Source organism: Balaenoptera acutorostrata, chromosome 9, assembly GCF_949987535.1.
Source record: "Balaenoptera acutorostrata chromosome 9, mBalAcu1.1, whole genome shotgun sequence".
Lineage (NCBI taxonomy): Eukaryota > Metazoa > Chordata > Mammalia > Artiodactyla > Balaenopteridae > Balaenoptera > Balaenoptera acutorostrata.
The window spans coordinates 100,191,117-100,214,697 of record NC_080072.1 but is presented as its reverse complement, the minus strand read 5'-3'; the positions used below and the strand labels follow the sequence as shown (position 1 = coordinate 100,214,697).

Sequence of the window (23,581 nt, the reverse complement as noted above, 5' to 3'; positions counted from 1 at the left end):
CGTTAGGAGCCCTGTACTGGGAGTCGGAGGCTTGAGTACTAATAGTAATCTGACACTTACATTGCCTTTTGAAATGTACAAAGCCTTCTCACATGCATTATTTCAAATAACTCTCAATAACCTTGTGAGGCAGGGTTTTATTATGATTCCAGTTTTAGGGAGGAGAAAATGGAACCTTAGAGAGGTTAGGTAAGTTTCTCAAGGAGACACAGCTAGCAAGGGACTTTTTTTTAACCAATGAGTTTTTCTGATTCCAAATACTAAACTGTTTCTTTCCCCCTGTGTCATACACTGACCTCATTGGTTATATGCCTGAGCCAGTTTCACAACACCGTCTTTCAAAAAGAAACAGAATGAACTGTTACCTTCTCTTTCCTATTCCAGGAGTATGATATATACTGTTTCGCTAACATAAATACTCACAGGTTCACATATGTTCTCATTCATCATCATCATAACACTCTGAGATGACTTGGTAACTAAGGATAACTATAACTTGGGCAGGTGCTAAGGACAGAAGGCAGAGTTGCATTTTCATTGCACTGTACTGCCTCTCCTTGGGATTTGTACAATGGAGGGAAGCTTATACTTCATCACTTTCAGCCCTAGTTGGTGGAGATGGGAGAGGGAGAGGCAGTGCAGTGCAATGCCAAGAACATGGGTTTCCGACAGACTGTTATAGAACTTTCTAGTAGGTCACCGGTAACATAATATGACTACCTACCACACGAGGTTATTTTGAAAGATGTCAGGAAAATCACTCCTCAGAGCTCCTGGCATATCATGCTCAAGAAATGTTAGCTATTATTGTGAGTATTCTAATCTGTTTGTTCTTGGCCAAGGAGAAGTTCTCTGTGAGGAACTTCCCTGCCAAAGAAAACCTGAAAACGCTCTCCACAGCCTGTGGGTGGCACTGCCGCTCTACCCAAATGGAATTCCAGCTTCCCGAGGGTGGAAGTCTGAGTCTACATCCACGTGCTGGGGAGATTTCCAAGGATCCGGGACTCCTCTGGACTGCGATTCCCAAGGAGCTCCTCCTTCCTTGTTCTGCCCCAGCTCCTGCCACCCTTGAGCCTTCGGTCTCAACTGGCCATGAAATTGAGGACGATGGGAGGGGGAAGCAGAAAAGGAGACTCAACCTGGAGGGCCACACCAGGTCGCTTCCTCGGGCCCTGAGGTGGACAAGCCGCTCTTTATACTAGAGCGGGAGCCAGTCAGCCACGGCCCACACTTGGGTCCCAGCAGGCAGAAGCAGCTCCTTAGCACACTCACCTATGTAGAAGCCCCCAGGGTTTCTCACCTTGCTGCCCAGGCTGGGTCTGAGATAGCAGGAACTGGGAGACAGACTGTAGGTGTCCAGGAACCAGCACAAGCTGCTGGAGCGGGTGGAGGGAAGCCACGTCCTGTGCAGGGAGATACAGGCATCCCAGACTCTACAAGCTGCAAGTGTGGGCTCCATCTGCCCGCCGCCCATCTGTCCTGTGGGTCTCCATAGGGACCTTGCCCTATGCCTCTGTGTCCCTGTGTCTGGCACACAGCAGCTACCCCATTAATGATGGTGTTGTTACACCTCCTGCACTCAGCCAAGCTGTGCCTTGCTTAAACCTTGCCTTGTTATTTAACTTTTGTGTGTATCAGACCCGTCTCCCAGCTAGACTAGTAATGCCCTGAGGGCACAGACTGTGGGTATTACCCGTCTCTCAGAGGTTTACCCTAGAAATGACATGCAATCCCAGTTTTCTAATTTTTTTAAAAAAAATCTCACGCCACTTGATATGCTAAAAGCCGTTTTTGTCTTGGCCATTTCCTGGTCCTGAACCTTTCCTGGAGGAAGAGGCACGTTATTCGTTCTTAATAAAACCACGTTGATTAAACAGAAAGTCCATTTCCCCTGGCTTCCTCCCACTAGCCCCCAAAAGGGAAATACTACTTCCCAATACCTGGGGGATCTGGGAGTACTCTGTGACCGAGACCCCCAGGGTTCTGTGACCTCACAGGACTGAGCTTAGGTCTGTGCACAAAGAAAAGACTTGGTAAACCCTTGCTGAATAAAGAAGTGAAGGAATAAATGCACGTTCTAGTCTTAAATATTTCCAGGGAAGGGTCGGCTCTTTCCTCCCCTGGGAATCCAGATCAAGAAAGGGGCTTGCCCCGTGGACACCCGCCTTCTCAGACATTTGTCGTTACTATTTCAGATGCCTCTTTATTCCTTCTAGTATGACAAAAGCTTGGGGGAGGAGAATGGGCTTACTGGGGACAGAAATGCTCTGTATACACAGCAGTAGCTGTCATCATGGGGCTCCCCTGAATATGGCTGGCAGACCCCAGCCCCATTGTTAGGGGCTAGCTCCATTGTTTTGGCAAGATTGACTCCTCTTTCTTCCCGAGAGGTGGAGACCTCCTTCTTCCCATAACTAGCCAGGCTTCATCTCTCAGAGGATTGTTCTGTAACCCAGCCCCCCTCCCAATGCAGGCCTCCAAGTTTCCCTGCAGGGGATTTTTTAGCTCAATCTGCATTCACTGAGAGCCAGATCTAGAGGTGAAGCATTTTGCAGGAGGCTTGACTTAAACTCACTGGCCCTCTGAGAATATCAGGGCTTCCCGACTCGGGCTGCCATTTACCCCAGACATTTGGTTTCCAGGCATCATGGCAGGTCCTTGACTCAGGTGGCATGGCCGATGAGAGAGGGTCTGCTGCAGAGAGTCACTGAGGTCCTCGGTTTTAATCTGTAAGTGGAGGCAGGGGGAGAGCATCAGTTCTGGGCCTCCCCAGGCAGACAGAAGCGGAAACTTAGAGAAGACAGAGGCAGGAGATGAGTGACAAGCCTGGAGAGTCAAAGAACTAGCTCAGCGCCTACTGGGCTGCAGCTTGATTTTCCTGCCTGCGTGAGCCCTTCGGGCCAGGGCAGCTGGTAAGGGACAGAGGTGAGAGTCTCTCTGGAGTAACCATCCTCGAGATGGGGAATCCACCTGGATTGATCGTTCCCGAACACCATTCTGCGGCATGTGCTGGTACATAGTGCAATATATGCTCTTCCTCACTGAAACTCCAAAAAACGAGGAATTTTTGTAGTGACTTTAAACATTTCTTTTAGATTCCAAGGTGATGTTCTTTTTTCTTGGGAGGTGGTATGTTAGAATTTCTTTTAGGAAATGATGGTGATCCTAAATGGTATTTTTAAAACTCCCCACTTTCACAAATTAAAAAAAAAAAAAATTGGCAACCTTTACCAATCTCCTTTATATTATGGTTTTTTATTTTCCTGGTCCACGAAATCCCAAGTCTGGGAACCAGTTTCCCCTCCATCTCCCCTTGTTCTCCCCACTTGTCTGCCCTCTGAATGCTGAGCTGCCTTTGCAGCTGGCCTCTTCACCCATGTGGCTTAGGTGACAGTCCTTGCCTGTCTCCCTACAGGTGGGGACATGTCTCCTTCACAATCACTGCTGTAGTTGCAGCCTGAGGGGACTGTGGTGGTTTGCAAACTCTCTCCAGCCTCTACCACCCTTCAACCAGCCACCTGTGGGCTTTCCAGGTGTCCAAGGGCAGGGCAGGAAGCACTACTTGTGCCCACCCCTCCTCCCACCCTGAGAACAACTACAGTAAGTCCCCTACATACGAACCTTCAAGTTGCAAACTTTCAGAGATGAGAACGTGCATCTGGTTCCAGCAAGGAACCAGAACCTGTGCCATCAACGTCAGGCGTGAGTGAAATTGCAGCTTGCCCTCCGTCTCTTGTTGCTGACGATCCTTCAGCTCTACCATCTCCCACCTCCTCTCCCTCCTCCAGTCAGCAACTCTTCTTGCCTGTTCACTTGATGCCAGCCCCTGTATGCCAGCGGTTGTACTGTACTACTGTACTTTTCAAGGTACTGTACTGTAAGATTAAAAATGTTTTCTTTATTTTTTGTGTTTGTTTGTTATGTATTATTTGTGTGAAAAGTATTATAAACCTATTACAGTACAGTACTATATAGCCGATTGTGTTAGTTGGGCACCTAGGCTCTCTTTGTTGGACCTGTGAACAAATTGGACTTACGAATGTGCTCTCAGAATGGAACTCATTCGTATGTAGGGGACTTACTGTACCCTCTTGCAGCGTTTCAGGAAGTCCATTGTGGGGATGGGGGGGTGAGTAGGGAGTATGCAAGTGACTTTGGATTCATATAATATGGCAGGGAGCTTGGGATCTAGACCATACCTTATAAAAGACATTGGGGGACCCTCTGACGGAACCTCTTGGCCATAGCGACCCTGGCTTAAACCATTTTCTTGGTCTCTACAGGGAATATCACTGACATCCTGGAATCATCCTGGAATCTTTTCTGTATTAGTTTAACCCAAGTTAAAGGTTCAGACTAACAGCTCTACTTGTGTTTAATCACTGTGGAAGAATGGTGCTTTGGATTACTAAACCAAGAGTTCCCTTTGGTTGGAGAGTTAGGAAGATCTTGTTGAGTGACAGAGACTGAGGAGGGAGCTCATGCACTAAATATGGTGCCTTGTACATAGTGGGAACCGAATGCGTGCTAACTGAATAAAAGACATAATCAGAATCCACCTCTCCATCCTCCAGTGGGATACAGTGAGGAAGACATTGAACAGGGAGCTAGAACTTGTTTCTAGTCCTAACTCTGACTCTAACTGACGATATAACCTTGAGCCATCATTTCATCTCTATGAGACTTGGTTTCCCCATCTGTTGTATGATTCTACACCATTTTTCTTTCAGTCCTAAAATGGAATTATAAAATTCCAATTCCGTGGTGTATTTGGCAGAATCTGGCTAGTCCATGTTGCTGTAGTATTCTTAGATAAAGCAGATCTAAACAGCACTAGGAAGTCCTAGTTGCACCAAAATTGGTAAGAGGATGTTTCTTTTAGGGACAGTCTTTACAAATCATTCCTCTCTTCTCTCACCTAAGGAGGCTATTCTGGAGTCTTGGAAGCAAAGAAAAGGAAGGGAGAGTGTCAGGAAGTAGCACAATGGGGGCAGAGAGTTAGACATCAGGAAAACTCCAAAGGCATTGCCCCGCAGGAGTGATCTCCAGGACAGCCGCCATCCTACCCCCAGTGCCCTTCAGCTCTCCCCACCCACACTTGGCATCTCCATCTAAGACACTTGCTGTCCTAGTTCTTCCCCCAGAAGTTAGAGTTTTCACATCCTAGATTCCGGGGAAACATTTGTTAGCAGGTTTTAAAAAGCTCAAAATAGATGATAAAGTACTTATTTCAAACCACCACCAATCTTAAGCTTTGCTCAGAGGGGAGATTTTACTTAAGCAAAGCCTCCCTTCCCCACATCTCCCTTCTGCAGCCCCCTCCTGCTCCGGGACATCCCTCATCCCGAGTGGGGATAGGTGAGGCAGGATGGAGGGGGACGGAGGGAGAACATGGAAAATTGGAGCTCAAAGCACACTGGTGGAACCACCGCAGGCAGCTTGGCACGGCTCCAGCTCAGAGGCAAGTGGCAGGGTTCCTTTATAGACTCATTATGCGCAACGGGGAGATAAGGAGGGGTAGCTATGACACAGCTTGAAAACATGTGCTTTGCCTCCAACCTGGGTGCTATCTGTTAGAATCAGTGCCAGGTCTTCCTGCAACACTTAATTTCAGAAACCAGTGCCATCATAAAAGAAAACTCACTCTTTCATCTGCTTCCTGGATCAATTGCCCTCCAAACTCTTTTAGGGGCACTGCCGACCTCCCACTTCTGAAAATGAAGTGCCTGATAGCAAAAACAATCCCTCTGGGTGTTAGCCTGGGGCGTTTTGACAACTCTGTGTGTTCCTCTTCTCAGTTCTTGCTTTACTGACCTCTTACTCTTTCATTTTTCATAATTCATTACCCCTTGTGTGTGAGCTGCTGACGGTAAACCCCAAAGGAGACAATCCTAAACAAACCAATTTGAAAGACAGTAAAGCAGACTGCTTCTCCTGTGACAAATTCTAAAATCTCCACTTTGGTCGGTGGGTCTCAGAAAGAGCAGAGCTGGACTCGGAGGAGAAGAAGATACAGCAGCAACTCTGCCTGCCGCCCACCCCCGACCCCGGCACACGTCTCTGATGATTCTCTGAGAGTTCAGGGGCTAAGACAATAAGAAATCAAGAAATAAAGTCCCTTCCAAATCCAAAAATCCCTTTCACAGCTGTCGAATGGAAAAGATTGGAGTCTTTCCAGGCAACTGGGTGTTGGCTGTGGATCGGGAAAATGAGATAGAGAGACTTCTGTTGGATCCCATTGACTTCTAATGTGAGAACCGGAGGCAAATTGGATGAAGACCCAATTTCCCCCGTACTTGTGAAAACCCAACCAAACCCACAGCCTGTCTGGAACCGTGAAGATCATCTCCAGGGTCCCTTTGGAGCTTCTTCTCACGCAAGTGAAATATTTCTCCAGGCCCTGTTTGGGATGGACTAATCCCTGGGGACGTGGGCCACCACAGAGGCCTCTGCCTGGTCACAGCCATCGGTCATCCCGTCCATCTGTTAGACATGGCTTGTTAGCTCAGGATCTTCTCCACCCACTGAGCTGTGCAAAGGTGTTACACTGAGTCTTGGGCAGTTACCAGGGAGGTAGAAAGGTATCATGGGTGATTATCTTTTCTAATCCCAGCGAACTCCCTGACATCACCTGCTTTAGAAAGAAATAGCCTCATTCTGGGAAGAGAGGGACCCTTCTGAGGAACTGGAAACCCTTCATAGATTCCCTACTTGGCTTCACCGCCCAGCCAGGAAGTGTGGGGATGAGTGTTTATCTTCCCATCTCACAGAGACCAGGAGTGCTTCAGAGATGCATGTAAAGTTACACGACAAGACACTGGCTAAATGCTACAAGAGAATGGTCCTCTGACCCTCCCCAGGCACTCTATCTACAAAACAATACTACAAACATCCCAGGGATGGGAGAGAGAACAGACCATAGGTGATGTTCTGGCCCAGACCTACACTTGGACCTCCTTATTAACCATCTGTTTGGGGTCATGCAATGGGGCTGGAGTACTGAGCCTTAGCCCCCTCCCCGGGACATTTCACATGGCCCTCTCTTGGGGGGAAAACTACTCAACATTAATGAATATATCACTGGCGATGAAAATGATCAAAGCTGTAGTGCCAGTTGCATAACTCGTTTGTGGAAAGTGTTTCATAAACATTTCACAAGAAGGAGAATTTCAAAGCGTGAACATCTCCCAACCTGCCTTCAATTACAGGCAAGATTTTTTTTTTTTCTTTCTTCCCCCCTTCTATACGTCTCCCTAGCAGTGAGGAAGAGTTTCTGTTTCGTAACTGATCTATAAAAGGGTTGACAAACGTTTTGCTCATGAAAAGATCCTAAAAATATATTCCAAGCCGTAGAGTAGGGCAGGCAGGTAACTTATCTCAGATGAACGAGGCTGAGAGTCCCCTAAGAGATGCTGGCTGTATTTTTGCTTGGGGGACTCTCCTTTCTCCATGGCTCTTGGCTGCTCCCTATGAGTCCAAGGCTCCTGCCTCTTTGGATGCTCCCCTGAAGTACCTGGGGAGATGGCCTCATCCAGTCCCTGGTCTCTAGTCAGACCTACGACAGACCAGCCTAGGCACACCTTTGCCCGTGCACATTGGGATCTTCTCCTGGAAAGCATCGAACTTGTACACAAAGGAGCGATGGAAGTGAGGAGACATGGGGCCCTTTAATAAACATACGGTTTCTTAGGAGGCTGGAGCCACTTAGAGTTGTTCCCTCCTGAAAAGAAGCTTTCCAAAGAGGCATCCTTGTTTTTCCTGCTTGTACCTCCTCTGCAAATGCAAAAAGCTTATCAGTCATGTTATTTAATGCTTTGGCTTCAGTTCTTAGGGCACAGCACTGCTAGTGCTGACACATGTCTGAAAAAACCCCATCATTTTAAGCCCATAAAAGTTTTCTTCTCCCTCTGGCATATCGGTCTGTGCATTCAAGTTTAAAAACTCTAGGAAGGGGCTGTGCTCTCTTTGAGGACACATCCTCACAGATATTTTTGGTGCCCAGGACTTGAACAACTTTAACCATTGTACCACTTCCCAGCCCTCGGGAGATGCCAGCAGCGTCTGCTTCCACTGAGGAGCTGGATTGATGCAAGTTCTCTTTTTTTTTTTTTTTTTTTTTTTTAAACTCCATCGTTGGTCTGTATTTAATTAATTTATTTATTTATTTTTGGCTGTGTTGGGTCTTCGTTTCTGTGCGAGGGCTTTCTCCAGTTGAGGCAAGTGGGGGCCACTCTTCATCGCGCTGCGCAGGCCTCTCACCATCGCGGCCTCTCCCGCTGCGGAGCACAGGCTCCAGACGCGCAGGCTCAGCAACCGTGGCTCACGGGCCCAGCCGCTCCGCGGCATGTGGGATCCTCCCAGGCCAGGGCCCGAACCTGCGTCTCCTGCATTAGCAGGCAGGTTCTCAACCACTGTGCCACCAGGGAAGCCCCAAGTTCTCTTTTTTGACCCTGATCTTTTTTTTCCGGCCACGCCGCTCAGCTTGCAGGATCTTACTTCCCTGACCAGGGATTGAACCCTGGGCCCCAGCTGTGAAAGCACCGAGTCCTAACCACTGGACAGCCAGGGAATTCCCAACCCTGATCTGTCTTGAATCAGAGTCTTCTGGTTTTCCTGGTTGCCTACCTGTTGGACAAGGGCACAGAGCTACCTTCTCTGGTTCTTTGGCTGGGAAGGAGCGCCACACAGAACTGTTGATTCGCCCACATAGATGGCTGTTCTGCCCCCCAAAAAGTGGAATGGCAGGAGGTGGGGTGAGGTGGGGTGGGGTAAGAAATGCTGAGCACGGTCTCAGAATCAAACTCTGAGAACTGTTTGCCAGTGGCTCTTCTTGGGAATCATCTTGTGTGTGAATGCTGGCTGTCATCACACTGGGTTCTTTTGCATACATTGGGTTGCCTATCATGGAAAGACTCTGTAATCCTTTTTAGAGCAGGGGATGGAAAAAAAAAAAAAGACATCCAGGAAACAAGCACAAGGCTCAGAATCAACCAGGAAACCTGACTTCGGGCTCTATCCCTGCCTCTAAAAACCTGCATGATCTGATATTTATTTACTTCACTCATCCATCTAGGCCTAGATTATGCCTCCACAAAAGGAGGAAAATAGATGAGATGGAATCTACTTAAGAAATTTGGAATGTATAGAAGAGAGAGTGGGCATTGACTTGTGAGCCTACAAGTATGTTTATTGTGTCACTAGACCCATTTTGCAGATGAAAAGACTGAGGCTTGGAAAAGTTAAGAAACTGGCTGAAAGTTACACTGCTGGTAAATAATAGATCTGGGATTTCAATCCACGTCTATTTGATTCCATAGTTCTTCTACATAAACCTGACTACCATGTGTGATAGAATCGTAGACTCTTCAAGGTAGCTTAGCGCGGACTGTGTCGGGTGCATGGAAGACATTCAACAAGTGTTGATTCCCTTCCTTCCCCATCAGAACTGGAAGGAAATGTAGATATCACCTGGTTCAAATGGTTCATTTTACAGCTGTGACTTCTGATGTCCAGAGAGGAGAAATCACCTGCTCAGGGCAACACAGCTAGAGCTGCAGCCAAGCCAGGCCTGGAGACTCAGGCAGGGCCCCTAAGGACCGGTCTCCTAACTCTCCACCCAGTATCTGGTCCATTCCACTGCACTGCAGCATGGCTCTATCTTCTATTTCTATCACTCTGATGTTGTTGCCTATTCTAGCTCCTCAAGTAACTCAGTAGTAACCCTAATCCCATTGCTCTAATAAGATTTAATCTCAGTCCCGATTCAGAGTTCTCCATTACTACACAGGGTAAGGTTTAGACACAGATAAAGCACACATCTACTTGATGTGTAACCTAATACACTTGGTTTGAGAACCAGCATTCTGTATTCCCTTGACTCTCACATGGACGAATTAACTCCAGGGGGTTGATATTTGCTTTTTTCCTCCCTCATCATGAGGAAGAGAGGTAGAGAGGGGAAAGACAAGGCTCAGCCATGCCATGAAATCCTCATGCCAGTGTATATTTTACTCTGGGGCCCAAAGGAGACTAATGAAAGGAAGGACAGATGCCTTGCTCGTCCCGGACACACAGGCACACATGCACACACATGCATGCATACACACCAACTTGTGACTATGAAGCACTACACAGATTAGCTCCAAGAGCATCAGTTCGAGAAAGGGAAAAAGGAATATTTCTAAAGCATTTTAGAAATTAAAAAGCACTTTCAAAAGCATCATCATTTATTATTCATGATGATTCAATGAGGGAAAAAATCTTATCCAACCATTTTTACAGATGTAGGAACCAAGACTAGGAGGAATTAATATGTCCATCACGTAGCCAGGAAAAGCAGAGCCTGACTTGCTATTTGGGTCTTTGGCCTCCAGGCCCTCTTTTGCCTATACCACTCTGTAAGGCGGCCCCACTGGGTTCCCACCCAGAATTTCCCACGTAAAAATGAGCTTGTTGGGGCTTCCTTGGTGGCGCAGTGGTTGAGAATCTGCCTGCCAATGCAGGGGACACGGGTTCGAGCCTTGGTCTGGGAAGATCCCACATGCCGTGGAGCAACTGGGCCCGTGAGCCACGATTACTGAGCCTGCGCGTCTGGAGCCTGTGCTCCGCAACAAGCGAGGCTGCGATAGTGAGAGAGCCACGCACCGCGATGAAGAGTGGCCCCCACTTGCCGCAACTAGAGAAAGCCCTCGCACAGAAACGAAGACCCAACACTGCCAAAAGTAAATAAATAAATAAATTTAAACTGCTCTGCAACATACTAATTAAATCTGGCACCCGATTCTCAGATTTAAAAAAAAAAAAAAAATGAGCTTGTTGAGCTCTGCCTCCCCATGTGCCATGCTGTTTTCACGTGTGGTGCACAGTTGGTGTAAACATTTCCATCCACAAGTGTAGCCTGGGACTTTTACATGGATGTGAGGCTGACGTAGTTATTGAAAGCAAACTTTCAACAAGTCTGAATGAGATTCTCTTTGGCATCCCCTGGGGAACTGCCTGTGACCTGGAAGCCTGTCTCTGAAAGCCTGAGCGTTGGCTATAAATGCACGTAAAAGGCTTTTCCCTGGTAACATTCATATTTGAGAACAGTCTTCTAAGTAAGGCTGAGGCCCTTATCTCTTGTATTCTTCTGGTACCCCAAATAAAACGAGGCACCTCTGTGGCCCTCTGACACCAGGTCTGCTCCAACAGCAGTTGGAGTAGACAGTCCTCCATGTGGCATGCTTTAAACAGAGGTTTTCCTGCCCCATAAAGGTCCCCTTCCCAGTTTAGCTCAATAAATATTTGGTATACACCCATTGTATACCAAGAGGAACTGGGACACAAAGGTGAATAGGACCTCCCAGATTAATTAGGAGACAGCAAGTAAAAAAGCAATTACCTAGAGTGCAGTACTTACAGCAATGGGAAGGTGGTACAGTGGTCACATGGAAAGGTTGTGATTTGCTTTGTCAGGGCAGAGGATAGCTAGAGAAAGGGGAATGAGGTAGGAAGTCTCCACGGAGAGAAGTGTAGCCTCTGAGGAGCCCTGAAGGACAAAGACGGTTTCACCAGGAGAAGGTAGAGCAGGGCATGCCAGGAAGTGGGAGCAGCTTGTTCACAGTCACAGACGGTGAAACACGGCTTCATGTTCAGGAGAGACAAGCAATTCAGCGTTGCAGTAGCGTGGGGTGGGAGAGGCCTGGGCAAACAGCCAGGGCCTGACGACAGAGGTCCTGTGGCTCACGCAAAGGAGTTGAGGCTGGACTCGGGGGCAAAGTGTAACTCAAGTAAAGGGCAGGGACACACGAGATTTTTGTTTAGTTCAATTATGTTAACAGCTGTGTGGAATATGGATTTGAAGAGAGGACAACTGTAAGTGGGGCAACTAGTTAAAAAGTTGTTTATTGCAATAGTCTAGGTAAAGAACTGATGAGGACATGCCTAAGGCCAAAACAGTAAGAACGGAGAGGAGGAGACAGAATGGCAAGTTTTTAGGATAGAAAATGTATTTCCACCCTTAAAGGTTTATCCTTTATAACAAAGGACTATTTCAGGAATTCTCTGTTGAATGCCTGCAGGACTAAAAGAACTAACACAGAAAAAATTCTGAAAGACCATAATCAATCCAACTGCTAATAATAGATGGAGTGGAGGGTATTTGGGGTTTCAGAAGGTATTCACTTTCTAAGTCAAATATTTCTGCAGTGTTCAAATTTTTAAAGGTAATTATTCATTTTAAATTAGAAAAAATTAAGATTAATCTTAATTTAAAATTAATATTAAAAATCGTAAGCACTCAAAATTTCATTAGTCTGTATGGAAGTTTTTAGTTTATGAGGTATTCAAGTTAGTTACATTTCCCTCCTTTACGTGGTGAAAGGGAAGTCTTGAGAGGCTTAGGGGCACATTTTCTAAATAAACACACATATATGCAGATACGTGTATTCTGTGTGTGCGTGTGTTGTGTGTGTGTGTGTGTGTATTTTTTTTAGCAATAACTGGGAATCCATCTCCTTCTTCTGCTGCATCTTGAGTCATTGTCTACCAGCAGGCAACACCTGTAGGTCTGTGGCCTACAGACCTCACTTATACCTTTCCATGATGTTCTACAGCTTACAAAGCACTTTCAAACATATCAGTTTGGTCTATTTTCAGAATATTCCCATGAGATTGAAAAGGCAAGTGATGCTATTCCTGTTTTACTGTTGAGGAAAACAAGGTTCATGAAAGGTAAATGATTTATCCAAGGTACATGGCTGGCTAGCAGGAAAGCTCTGATTTGGACTTAAGTTATCTGATTTAAAATTCAACACTTCTTTCAAATTTCTAGGATTTTCTCAGGAAACTTCCCAAATAAGTGGATTTTCAGTCACTGAAATATATTTCTTACAGCTCCAAACCCTTTATTTCAGTTTTGGATAGATATTTATTGGTTTCATTTTTGAATAGAGATCTTGTATTTTATACATCTCTACTTTCCCTTAAAGAGTACTTGACAAAGATATCACAAATAAGGAAAATTACAGGCCAGCATTACTGATGAACGTAGATGCAAAAATCCTCAACAAAATATTAGCAAACCGAATCCAACAATACATTAAAAATATCATGTACCGTGATCAAGTGGGATTTATTCCTGGGCTGCAAGGATGGTTCAGTATTCACCAATCAATCTGTGTGATATATCACATTAACAAATTAAAGAATGAAAAATTATATGATCATCTCAATAGATGCAGAAAAAGCTTTTGACAAAAGTCAACAGCATCCTTTTACAAAGACTCTCCACAAAGTGAATATAGAGGGAACATACCTCAACATTATAAAGGCCACATATAACAAGTCTACAGCTAACATCATACTCAATGGTGAAAAACTGAAGGCATTTCCTCTAAGATTAGGAAAAAGACAAGGATGCCCACTTTTATGCAACATAGTATGGGAAGTCCTAGCCACAGCTACCAGACAAGAAAGAAATAAGAGCTATCCAAATCAGAAAAGAAGAAGGAAAACTGTCACTGTTTGCAGATGACATGATACTATACATGGAAAATCCTAAACACACTACCAAGAAACCACTAGAGCTCATCAATGAATTCAGTAAAGTTGCAGGATACAAAATTAATATACAGAAATCTGTTGCATTTCTATACACTAACAATGAACTATCAGAAAGGGAAATTAAAACAATCCCATTTAAAATCACATCAAAAAGAATAAAATACCTAGGAATAAATCTAAGGAGGTAAAAGACATGTACTCAGAACTGATGAAAGAAACTGAAGATGACACAAACAGATGGAAAGACACACCATGTTCATGGATTAGAAGGATTAATATTGTTAAAATGACCAAGGCAATCTCTAGATTCAATGCAATCACTATCAAAATACCAATGGCATTATTCACAGGACTAGAAGAAATAAAATTATTTGTTGTATGGAAATTTGTACGGAAACACAAAAGACCTGAATAGCCAAAACAATCTTGAGAGAAAGAACAGAGCTGAAGGTATCATGCTCCCTGACTTCAGACTATACTACAAAGATACAGTAATCAAAACAGTATGATAATGGTACAAAAACAGACACATAGATCAATGGAACTGAATATAGAACCCAGAAATAAATGCACACACTTATGGTCAATTAATTTACAAAAAAGAGGCAAGAATATACAATGGGGAAAAGGCAGTCTCTTCAATAAGTGGTACTGGAAAAGCTGGGCAGCTACATGTAAAAGAATGAAATTAGAACATTTTTTTCATACCATATACAAAAATAAATTCAAAATGGATTAAAGACTTAAATGTAAGCCCAGAAACAATAAAACTCCTAGAAGAAAACATAGGAAGAACACCCTTTAACATAAATTGTAGCAATATTTTTTGGATGGATCTGTCTCATAAGGCAAAATAAAATTTTAAAAAATTAAATTAAATTAAATAAACAAGACCTAATTAAACTTAAAAAGCTTCTGTGCAGCAAACAAAACCATTGACAAAACAAAAAGACAGCCTACTGAGAATATTTTCTCCTATGGGAGAAAATATTTGCAAATAATATGACCGATAAGGGGTCAATATCCAAAATATATAAACAGCTCATACAACTCAATATAAAAAAAAAAATCAAGCAACTCAGTTAAAACCTGGGAAGAAGAACTGAATAGACATTTTTCCAAAGAAGACATACAGATGGCCAACAGGCACATGAAAAAGATGCTTGACATTGCTAATCATTAGAGAAATGCAAATCAAAACCACGATGAGATATCACCTCATGCCTGTCAGAATGTCTATCACCAAAAAGACCATAAATAACAAATTTTGGTGAGGATGTAGAGAAAAGGGAACCCTTGTATGCTGCTGGTGGGAATGTAAATTGGTGCAGCCACTGTGGAAAAGAGTATGGAGATTCCTCAAAAAAGTAAAAGTAGAACTACCATATGATCCAGCAAGTCCACCACTAGGTATATATCCAAAGAAAATGAAAACACTAATTCAAAAATTCTCCAGTGTTCATTCAAATTCCCCAATGTTCACAGCAGCATTATTTACAATTGCCATGATATGGAAGCAACCTAAATGTCCATCAACAGATGAATGGATAAAGAAGAAGTGGTATATGTACACAATGGAATATTAGCCATAAAAAAGAATGAAATTTTGCCATTTGCAACAACATGGATGGACCTGGAGGGTATTATGCTTAGTGAAATAAGTCAGACAGAAGAAGACGAATACTGCATGTTATCTTTTATATTTAGAATCTAAAAAATAAAACAAATGAATGAATATAACAAAACAGAAACAGACTCACAGACAAAGAGAACAAACTAGTGGTTACCAGTGGGGAGAGGGAAGGTGGGAGGGACAAGATAGGGGTAGAGGATTAAGAGGTACAAACTACTATGTATAAAATAATCAAGCTACAAGGATATATTGTACAGCACAGGGAAATAGCCAATATTTTATAATAATAAATGAAGTATAATGTATAAAATTTTTGAATCACTATGTTGTATGCTGAAACTAATGTAATATTATAAATCAGCTGTGCCTCAATAAAAAAACATTCAACACATCTTTCAAATTCCTAGGATTTCCTGAGGAAGCCTCCCCAAATAAGTGGATTTTCAATCACTGAAATCGATCCCTTGTAGCTCCAAGTCTTTATTTCAGTTTTGGATAGATATTTATTGGTTTTGTTTTTGATATTTATTAATGTATTATATACATCTCTTCTTTCCCTTAAATAGCACCTGAAAGATAATTTAGTCAATGACTCGATCTTAATTGTGAACTCTTTTTAAAAGCAATCATGCCCTTGGGGACACTGAAGTCCTTGGCCTCTCTGTTGGCAGTAGCACTAAATGGCCTGAATCGCCTTTTTTTTTTTTTTTTTGCAGCTCTGCTTTTTCCAGGTTTTCTGCCTCTTTTCTCACAACCAGGTTTTTATCCTACTGTTGTTATCCTTGCTTCTAGCAGCCCCTATTTCAGCTCAACTTCGCAACTTTTATTTGCTAAGGGCTAGAAAAAACAGATAGTTAAGTTTGTTATAACTGTTTCTAAAATAAAAGTTTGAGGCTCTGAGAAAGGGTTTGGCTCCAGGTCTCATTTTCTTCCTTCTTATTCTCAGCTGGATTCTAAATAGGTGAGGCAGCTGTCTCTCTGGATAAGTGAGGCACTGCAGTGGCTCTGTGTCGCTGTTTGACATGGGGCTCACCCTTTGGTTCAATTTTTACTGACTACATATCTATCCTGTTACCCTTATTAGCCTGTGACAGGGCTCCAGGCATAATGGTTGTCTGAACCCACACAGTTGACAGTGTAAGCTAAATTCTCTAAGGCTGAGGAGCAGTTACCAAATTTATTGCCAAAAGGCGGAGTCAACTTGAGCCAAGGGACTCTCTGACAGTATATGTTTCCCTACTTATAAAAGGAAAATCGTCTCTGAGTCTTACCCAGGTCTCAAGGGTTAGGGCTAAATGTCTATAAAACCTATTCTAGGAAGAGCCTTCCCTGCTTTTGTCACCAAAACGATATGAAGTTAATGATTCTGCACATTTATTACCTGGGACACCTATCTTGTTTGTCTGTCACTTAGTAAGTGCTTAATTAAATAGATGCAGAATTGATGTATAAATACTTTCAATAATCCTTGAATTTAGGAAACTGGGTCTCAGAGAAGTCAAAGGATTTCCCAAAAGCCATACAGCTAGAAAGTGGCAGAGCTGGAATTTGAACCTACGTCTGACCAGATCCAGAATCAATCCTCTTTCCATTGTATCACACTGACTTAAAAAGGCATGCCAAACTAGGCTCATTTCCTTTTATAGAGGGTTCTTAGAAATGAGGATCAGGTGAATGCTGTAATTATTGTATGTATACATATATACATGTCCCTGGAGGTCAAGATGGGGTCATAAGGGCTGAGATAGTGTTAGTTAATGAATCAATGTCATCCAGGAGGGATGTCTCCAATGGCATGTCATCGGACTCTGCTCATTGCCCAGTCTTGTTAAGAATGTTGGGCTTCCCTGGTGGCGCAGTGGTTGAGAATCTGCCTGCCAATGCAGGGGACACGGGTTCGAGCCCTGGTCTGGGAAGATGCCACATGCCGCAGAGCAGCTAGGCCCGTGAGCCACAATTACTGAGCCTGCGCGTCTGGAGCTTGTGCTCCGCAACAAGAGAGGCCATGACAGTGAGAGGCCCGCGCACTGCAATGAAGAGTGGCCCCCGCTTGCCACAACTAGAGAAAGCCCTCGCACAGAAACGAAGACCCAACACAGCCATAAATAAAATAAATAAATAAATAAAAATAAAAATATATATATTAAAAAAAAAAAAAAGAATGTTATCAGTACCTTAGAGTATGATGATGTATGTGCCCTGCATACATCTTTGTATGAGGAACAGGGCTAGCTAGTACCTTGCAGAAAGACATCAAGGTTAAAAAAAAATCTTGAAATTGTGCAAGGAAGGGAAGAAAGTAATAAGATAAAACATAAGAGGAAATGTAAAAATCTTTTACTAAGAATATGAAAATTAACTGTACAAGTTGAGGCAACAGTGTAGATTTTTTAAAAAAGACTTGAGAGGTGTTAACTGACCCTAAGAGCATGTAAGTTGAAAGTGTGATACAATTATCTTTTAAAAAATCTGTAGGGTAGGCTGTACCATCCTAGTATAGTAGAGTATGGAGGGACGTTCCCCTACTTAACCATATAAGTTCAGGCGAACAGGCCTGCAACTGTCTTATCTGGGCTTGGAAAGAAATCAGGGCACAATAAAGATATGGTACCTGCTCCACCAAGTTTTGTTGAATGAATAAACGGATGAATGAATGAACCAAGGGTCCCACTGTGCTCTGGCCTAGCCAGATGTCATCTGAGTATTGAATGTTGTACGCTTGTGGATACTACACTTAAAGAAGGTGATTGGCAGACCGAAACCTATACATATAAAGGCATCAAAGCACAAACAAGTTCAAAGAGCTTGTATAGCATTGTACAAAAATATCTGAAGCAACCCAATGCCCATTGATAGGGCAATGGAACAGTAAAATTACATTGAAACAGTAGAATAGTATGCGGTCATTAACAATAATCATAATCAATCCTATATGTACTGCCATGAAACAATCTATAAATCTTATTTTTAAATTTCAAAAGAAAGTCTCAAAAGAATACACACTGTATAATTTACACCTACCTACATATGTACATATATATGCATTTTTAAAACTCCACGTATATTTATACATTTTCATTTGTATCCATATCCATGTATGTGCAGAGAGAAGATTCTTCTAAACACATACACACCACACCGATAAGAGGCGTTTCCTCTGGGAAGAGGGCTGAGGCTGAACAGGGAACAAAATTCTTCTTGTTTATCTCTATTATTAAATATTTTTACAAGAAAGTGTACATAACATTCATGTACTATGTGTGTAATTGCTTTAAATAAGGCAATCAGAAACATGATACGTGAAATTATTGAAGGAATTCTGGATGTTTGCATGGAAAGGGGAAGACTTAGGTGTGAGAACTCTTCTCAAATACTGAACGGCTGTCAAGTGAAGGGGATGGACTCGGGCCTTGGAGCTGAGGCAGGCAGAGTGATGACCACGGGGTGACCATCACAGGGAGGTTGATAGGGTCTATCAGGAGAAAGAATGGCCAAGCATTGCAACCCACTGAACCCTGGAGGGGGCTGTATTCTGGGCGGTGAGTCCCAAATTCATGGGAGAGCTTTGGCAGAGGTGTGGAGCCAGCGGCCACCTGTCAGGGGTGTCAGCAGTAGAACATGTGCCCCAGGAGGTAGGTTAGGCTGGAATCACACTGGTTCCTAAGCTTTTGAGGCTCCTGACAAGTAAATCTATTTTTTTTTTTCAGAGCTCAGAGAGTGTTCTTTTATTTTGCCAAATAATATTAAACTAACCAGTATCACCTACTCAGGTCATCATTTCATTACATACAATTAATATTTTAATACCAAAAAAATGCAAAATCTCAGACTGTTAAAATTGAATACATTGAGCTCTATAAAAATTTGCTATGTTTTCTTCTTTTAAGATGTCACTGTAGATGGTGCAAATTTAGCCATAAGATGTAATATTATGAATAAATAAGTGTATCGACAGACAGGATAGGAGAAAGGAAGAAGAAAGCCTTGGTGCCCGACAGCAGAGATCTGTGGAACCCTTCTGGGAACAGGGGGACAGGTGCTAAGGGACCCTTTAGCCCTAAGGGTTTATGTGTCTCTGACTCACTCCAGAGTTAGAAGCTCAACCCAAATTTGTCTCCACAGTTGATGAAAAATAACGTCACAGTGATATCAGATGTCACTGGATATCTCCAACCATACTTTCCATTGAAGTGGCCAGGAGACGGCAGTCCCAGGAGAACCTCAGTCCTGTCTTCCCTAAGGGGCATTTGTAAAGGGCCTATTCTGGCTTGAGATATATAGCTTGGTACTGAACTCTCAACCTCAAAGAGTTTAAAAAACTAGGTTAGCCAGAGTCCTATGTGCAGACCCTGGATCCCTAGAGGGTAGGCCTTGGCACCCAGCACCCACTGAGCAAACAGCTAAGACGCCTCATCCAACAACTCCTGGGGCCCAGCCAGCAAGTGGCGAAGTTGGGAAACATTTACCAGAGCGGATTGGATGGAGCCCACCACACACGCTACGTGCGGACACCCAACAAGCTCACCTCCCTGGGAAAAGGGGTGCGTTTCTGCGGATCGCTGGCTGAAAGACGACAGGGAGCAGAGCAGCCTGAGGAGGAGAAGGTCCTGAAAAGCAGAGAGATGGGAGTTCCTGGCACCCAGGATGGAAGGATGGGCGGATAGGCTCATTCCAACTATGCATCAATCCATCTATTTAGGAAACACTTATTGAATGTCTGCTCTGCGCCAGGCACTGCTCTACCGTAATCAATACAATATAGACTGTTTCCTCAAATATTTGCCATCTTCTGGAGGGCTACCTGGAGAAGAAGAGGTTTGAGCTGAGTTTGGAAAGATGAATGAGGGACTGGCAGGGCGATGGGGGGAGTGAGGGGGCGGGGCGGGGGTGTGTGCGGGTAGAGAGGCCAGTCCTAGGGCTCATTCAAAACAGAGTCGAGGTGCTGCCTCTTCCTTTATTCCGCTCTACCTTCAAGACACTTCCATCATTTCAAAGAGGCTCATTTCCCGGCGGTACTTGGAAGTCCTTAGGACGGGGGAAGAAGGGGGCCTGGAGGTCCCTTGTGAGGTTAGACTACCCCCATCCTTCTCCCGCCCACGCAGGATGGGGCAGCCCACACTAAGAGTGCTGGGCCCTTGCTGAGTGGCCAGATTCTGGGCAAAGTCCCAGACCCCAGGTCCTGCCATTCCCCACCCTGCTTTATTCCGGAAGAGTGTCTGTCTCTTCCCGGCCTCGGGCAAGGCCAGGCTGGGGACTGCCCTGATAGCCAGGAGGTTGTCCTCGGCGCCGCCAGGTCCAGTGTAAGGGGAAGCACCAAATCCTCAGAAAGGAAGCTGGCTCTGGTTCACTGCAGAGAGGAAGGGACTCCTTGCCTTTGGGCAGCTGCACTGCTTTCTCCTCCAGAGTGGTGTTAACCCTTTCTGGCCTGGGGGCTCTTACCCTAGCAGCCTCACCTCTGAGAGTCCCGGCCCGGGACAGGGGGCACAGAAGCACTCCACCACTGGTCCCAGCACGAATCAACATCTATCCCCAGGGACTGGGTGTCCAAATCTTTCTGGGCCTCAGTTTACCAGCTACCCAACTGGCCTGCAAACCCACTTCCAAGCCCTCAAGTGAGCCTGTCCACAGTGAATGGGTAAAGTTTAAAATTTTCCTTGTTAGGATCACACACTTTCTTTGAGAAGATGTCATCGAGGGAAAGCCAAATTGATATGTAACTCACTTTAAGCAAACCCTATAAATGATGTTTGGCTCCAACTGACTGTAAAAGGGCATGTTTTATTCTCTGAAAAGATCCAGTGTAACATTTCTTTAAATAGCAGGCTCTTGGTGGAAAAAAAAATAGGATTTAGTTGATAAAACTTTGACTTAGGTACAATATTTCGGGAACCACCCTTTTAGGTATGGTGAGGCATGCCTGTATTTACCCGGCACCAACTGAGTCTGGCATATTTTTCTTATTATTCCTCTAGTAACAGGCTGAGTCAGGTACAAGGGCACAAGTAAGAGCACTCAGAGGGACGCCAGCAGTTGAGGAGAATATGAGCAGAACTGCCATCTGGAAAATGGTGAACCTCCGGCCTTCAGAGGCTCCCAAGGGCAGAGCTAAGAGGAAGAGCAAGCTGGAGCCAGGGTGATATGAAACGGGGCTGCTAGAACCAATACTGTTGCAACAGCAGCAATAGCCCAGTTTATTGAGCACTTACTAAGTCCCAGACAGTTTACACTCAAGATTGCATGTAATCCTCCTCCTAACAATACTATTAGGTTGATGCTATGATTTCCCCCTTTTCTACAAAGGCAGAAACTGAGGCTTGGGGAGGGTGAGTGACCGGGTTCCTGTTGGTGGAGCTGAGATTCAAATCCAGGTCTGTGCGACGCCAGAGCTGGACCTCTGACCACTACACTGTCATCTGCAAGCCTAAAACCAGACACCCTGCAGCAGTCCATGCCAGCGAAGTCTGTGGAGAAAATGTTAGAAGATGCCAGCGGAGGGGATGGGCTGCCAAGACAGAAAAACAAAACAGGGTGTGAACCAAGGATCCTTGGGGGTTGGGAGCCAAGGGTATTTTAGTGGCCTCGCAGGGGAGAGGGAAGGGAGTCCTGACGTTGGATCTGAACAAAAGCAGCAGAGGCCCAGGCAGTGATGGGGGCGATGGGGTCAGCCGATTAGTAGAATAAGATGGATTTGGAGACAGCAGACCAGCACTGGACACAGCGCCTATTATCAAGTAGACACTGAATAAAGGTACATTGAATAAGTCCTGGCTCTGCCACTTAATTGAAGTCACTTTACCATTCTGAGTCTCAGTTCCCTTGTCAAATGAGAATGATAACACTTGTTTAATAGCTGTTGTGAGTTAAAACTTATTGGTTTAACGGGGTCCTCTGTAAGTTGTCAAGCAGAGGGGGCCGTGAGATTGGATGTGGCCTGGTAGGGAACTGAGCAGGTACAAGGAAACAGCTCCTGAGCCCTAAGTGCGGCCTCCAAAGCCATTCTCGGGCTAGACTAGGAGAGGGAAGTTTGAGGTGGAAAAGTTTATTTTCTACCGCAGCTGTGATTCTGGGAGAAGGAGAATCTCCCAGGTACTAGAGCTGCCTCGACAGCCCTCTGACAGGGGGGCAAAGAGAAGGGCAGGTCCCACCCCCTGCCCTGCAGGCACACACACAAGAAAACGCTCCTCTCCTCCCTGCACCCTTCTCACGCACAGGCCCAGGGACGTGCTCCTCCACTTGGGGTAGGGGAACCCTCTGGGTAGGAACCCTTCTTCGCCCCACCCTTCCCCTGGCAGCCTTCCCTGAGCCTGCAGATAGCATCTCTGCCATGCGAGCTGGCAAGCCCCGGCCGTGAGAGGTCTGCGGTGTGAGCATGTGGGCTTGGGACCTGTGGAAAAGTACTGTGCAGACATCAGATGAGGGGCTCTGGGCAACATTAGGGCTCTTGAATTTGCAGGATCTCTCTGTCTCTCTGTCTCTCGCAAAAGCAGCCTGACACAGTGTAGAGTCAGACAGGCCTGTTGCATATCTGAGCTCCACCTTGGGTAAAAATTACTTAACCTCTCTGAGCTATAGTTACCCCAGCTATATAATGGGAATAATCATGCTTACCTCACCGGGCTGTCATAAGGATGATGTAATATCAAGTAAGATATAACTTTAGGTAAAGTGCCTCACACATCCCATCATCCTTGGTTTGAATCCTGGTTCCAAGCAAGTCTCTTGACCCTTCTGAGACTCAGTTTCCTCATCTGTAAAATGGGAGTTCTAAAAGCTACTGCTCTAGGTTGCTGTAAGGCTTCAAGGAGATACTGCTTATGAAGGGCATGGCCCAGCGCCTTTAAACTCAGGGTGGTATTAACTTCTTCTGCCACTGGGGCCAAATCCAGCTTCCTTTTCAAGACCCCTGCTCCAAAAAGACTCCTACATGAGAGGGGGATGAACTGGCCCTGCTTTACCAGAATCTACACCCACCAAAGGCAACTCATTCAAATCTCCAAAGAAAACCCCCTTTTGGATCCCTGCAGAATCAGGGAGAGGGTTCCGACACTTTCCTCCTCCTCCTGTGTCCTCACCACTCTCCACCCCACACCTGAGCAGAGAGGAACATTCGGTCTCCACTCCCCATCGAGATGCACTGTGGGCTTGTGCCAGCGCTGCAGCCTGAATGAGCTGGCCCAACACCCAGTACCCCAGAGAGGCTTTGTGGTGGTGTTGTGGGTAGCTGGGTCAACCAGGGTGTTCTAGGGACAGGTCCCCCGAAAACCCCGGCTGCTCCCATTCCTACCTGTTCCTCACCGTCCTGCTCTCAGCAAGGCTCAGTCCATCTAGTATCAAGGCTGCCGCCCAGGCCACAAACAGGAGACAGTTGACATCTGAGCCTCAGGCCAAAGAGCAGAGCATGATTGG

At 45.0% G+C, this 23,581-nt stretch overlaps 1 protein-coding gene across 1 annotated transcript in view; it reads right to left on the bottom strand.

Annotated features, from left to right (window-relative positions):
- Nucleotides 1–23,581, bottom strand: part of POU2F3 (POU class 2 homeobox 3) — an 80,123-nt gene that overhangs the window by 16,738 nt on the left and 39,804 nt on the right. Inside the window, exons 4-5 of the mRNA XM_007196682.2 lie at nt 2,623–2,727; nt 1,301–1,403 (exon numbers count right to left, since the gene is read on the bottom strand). Coding sequence (XP_007196744.1) covers nt 1,301–1,403; nt 2,623–2,727 — 208 coding nt within the window. The remainder of the gene's footprint in view (nt 1–1,300; nt 1,404–2,622; nt 2,728–23,581) is intronic.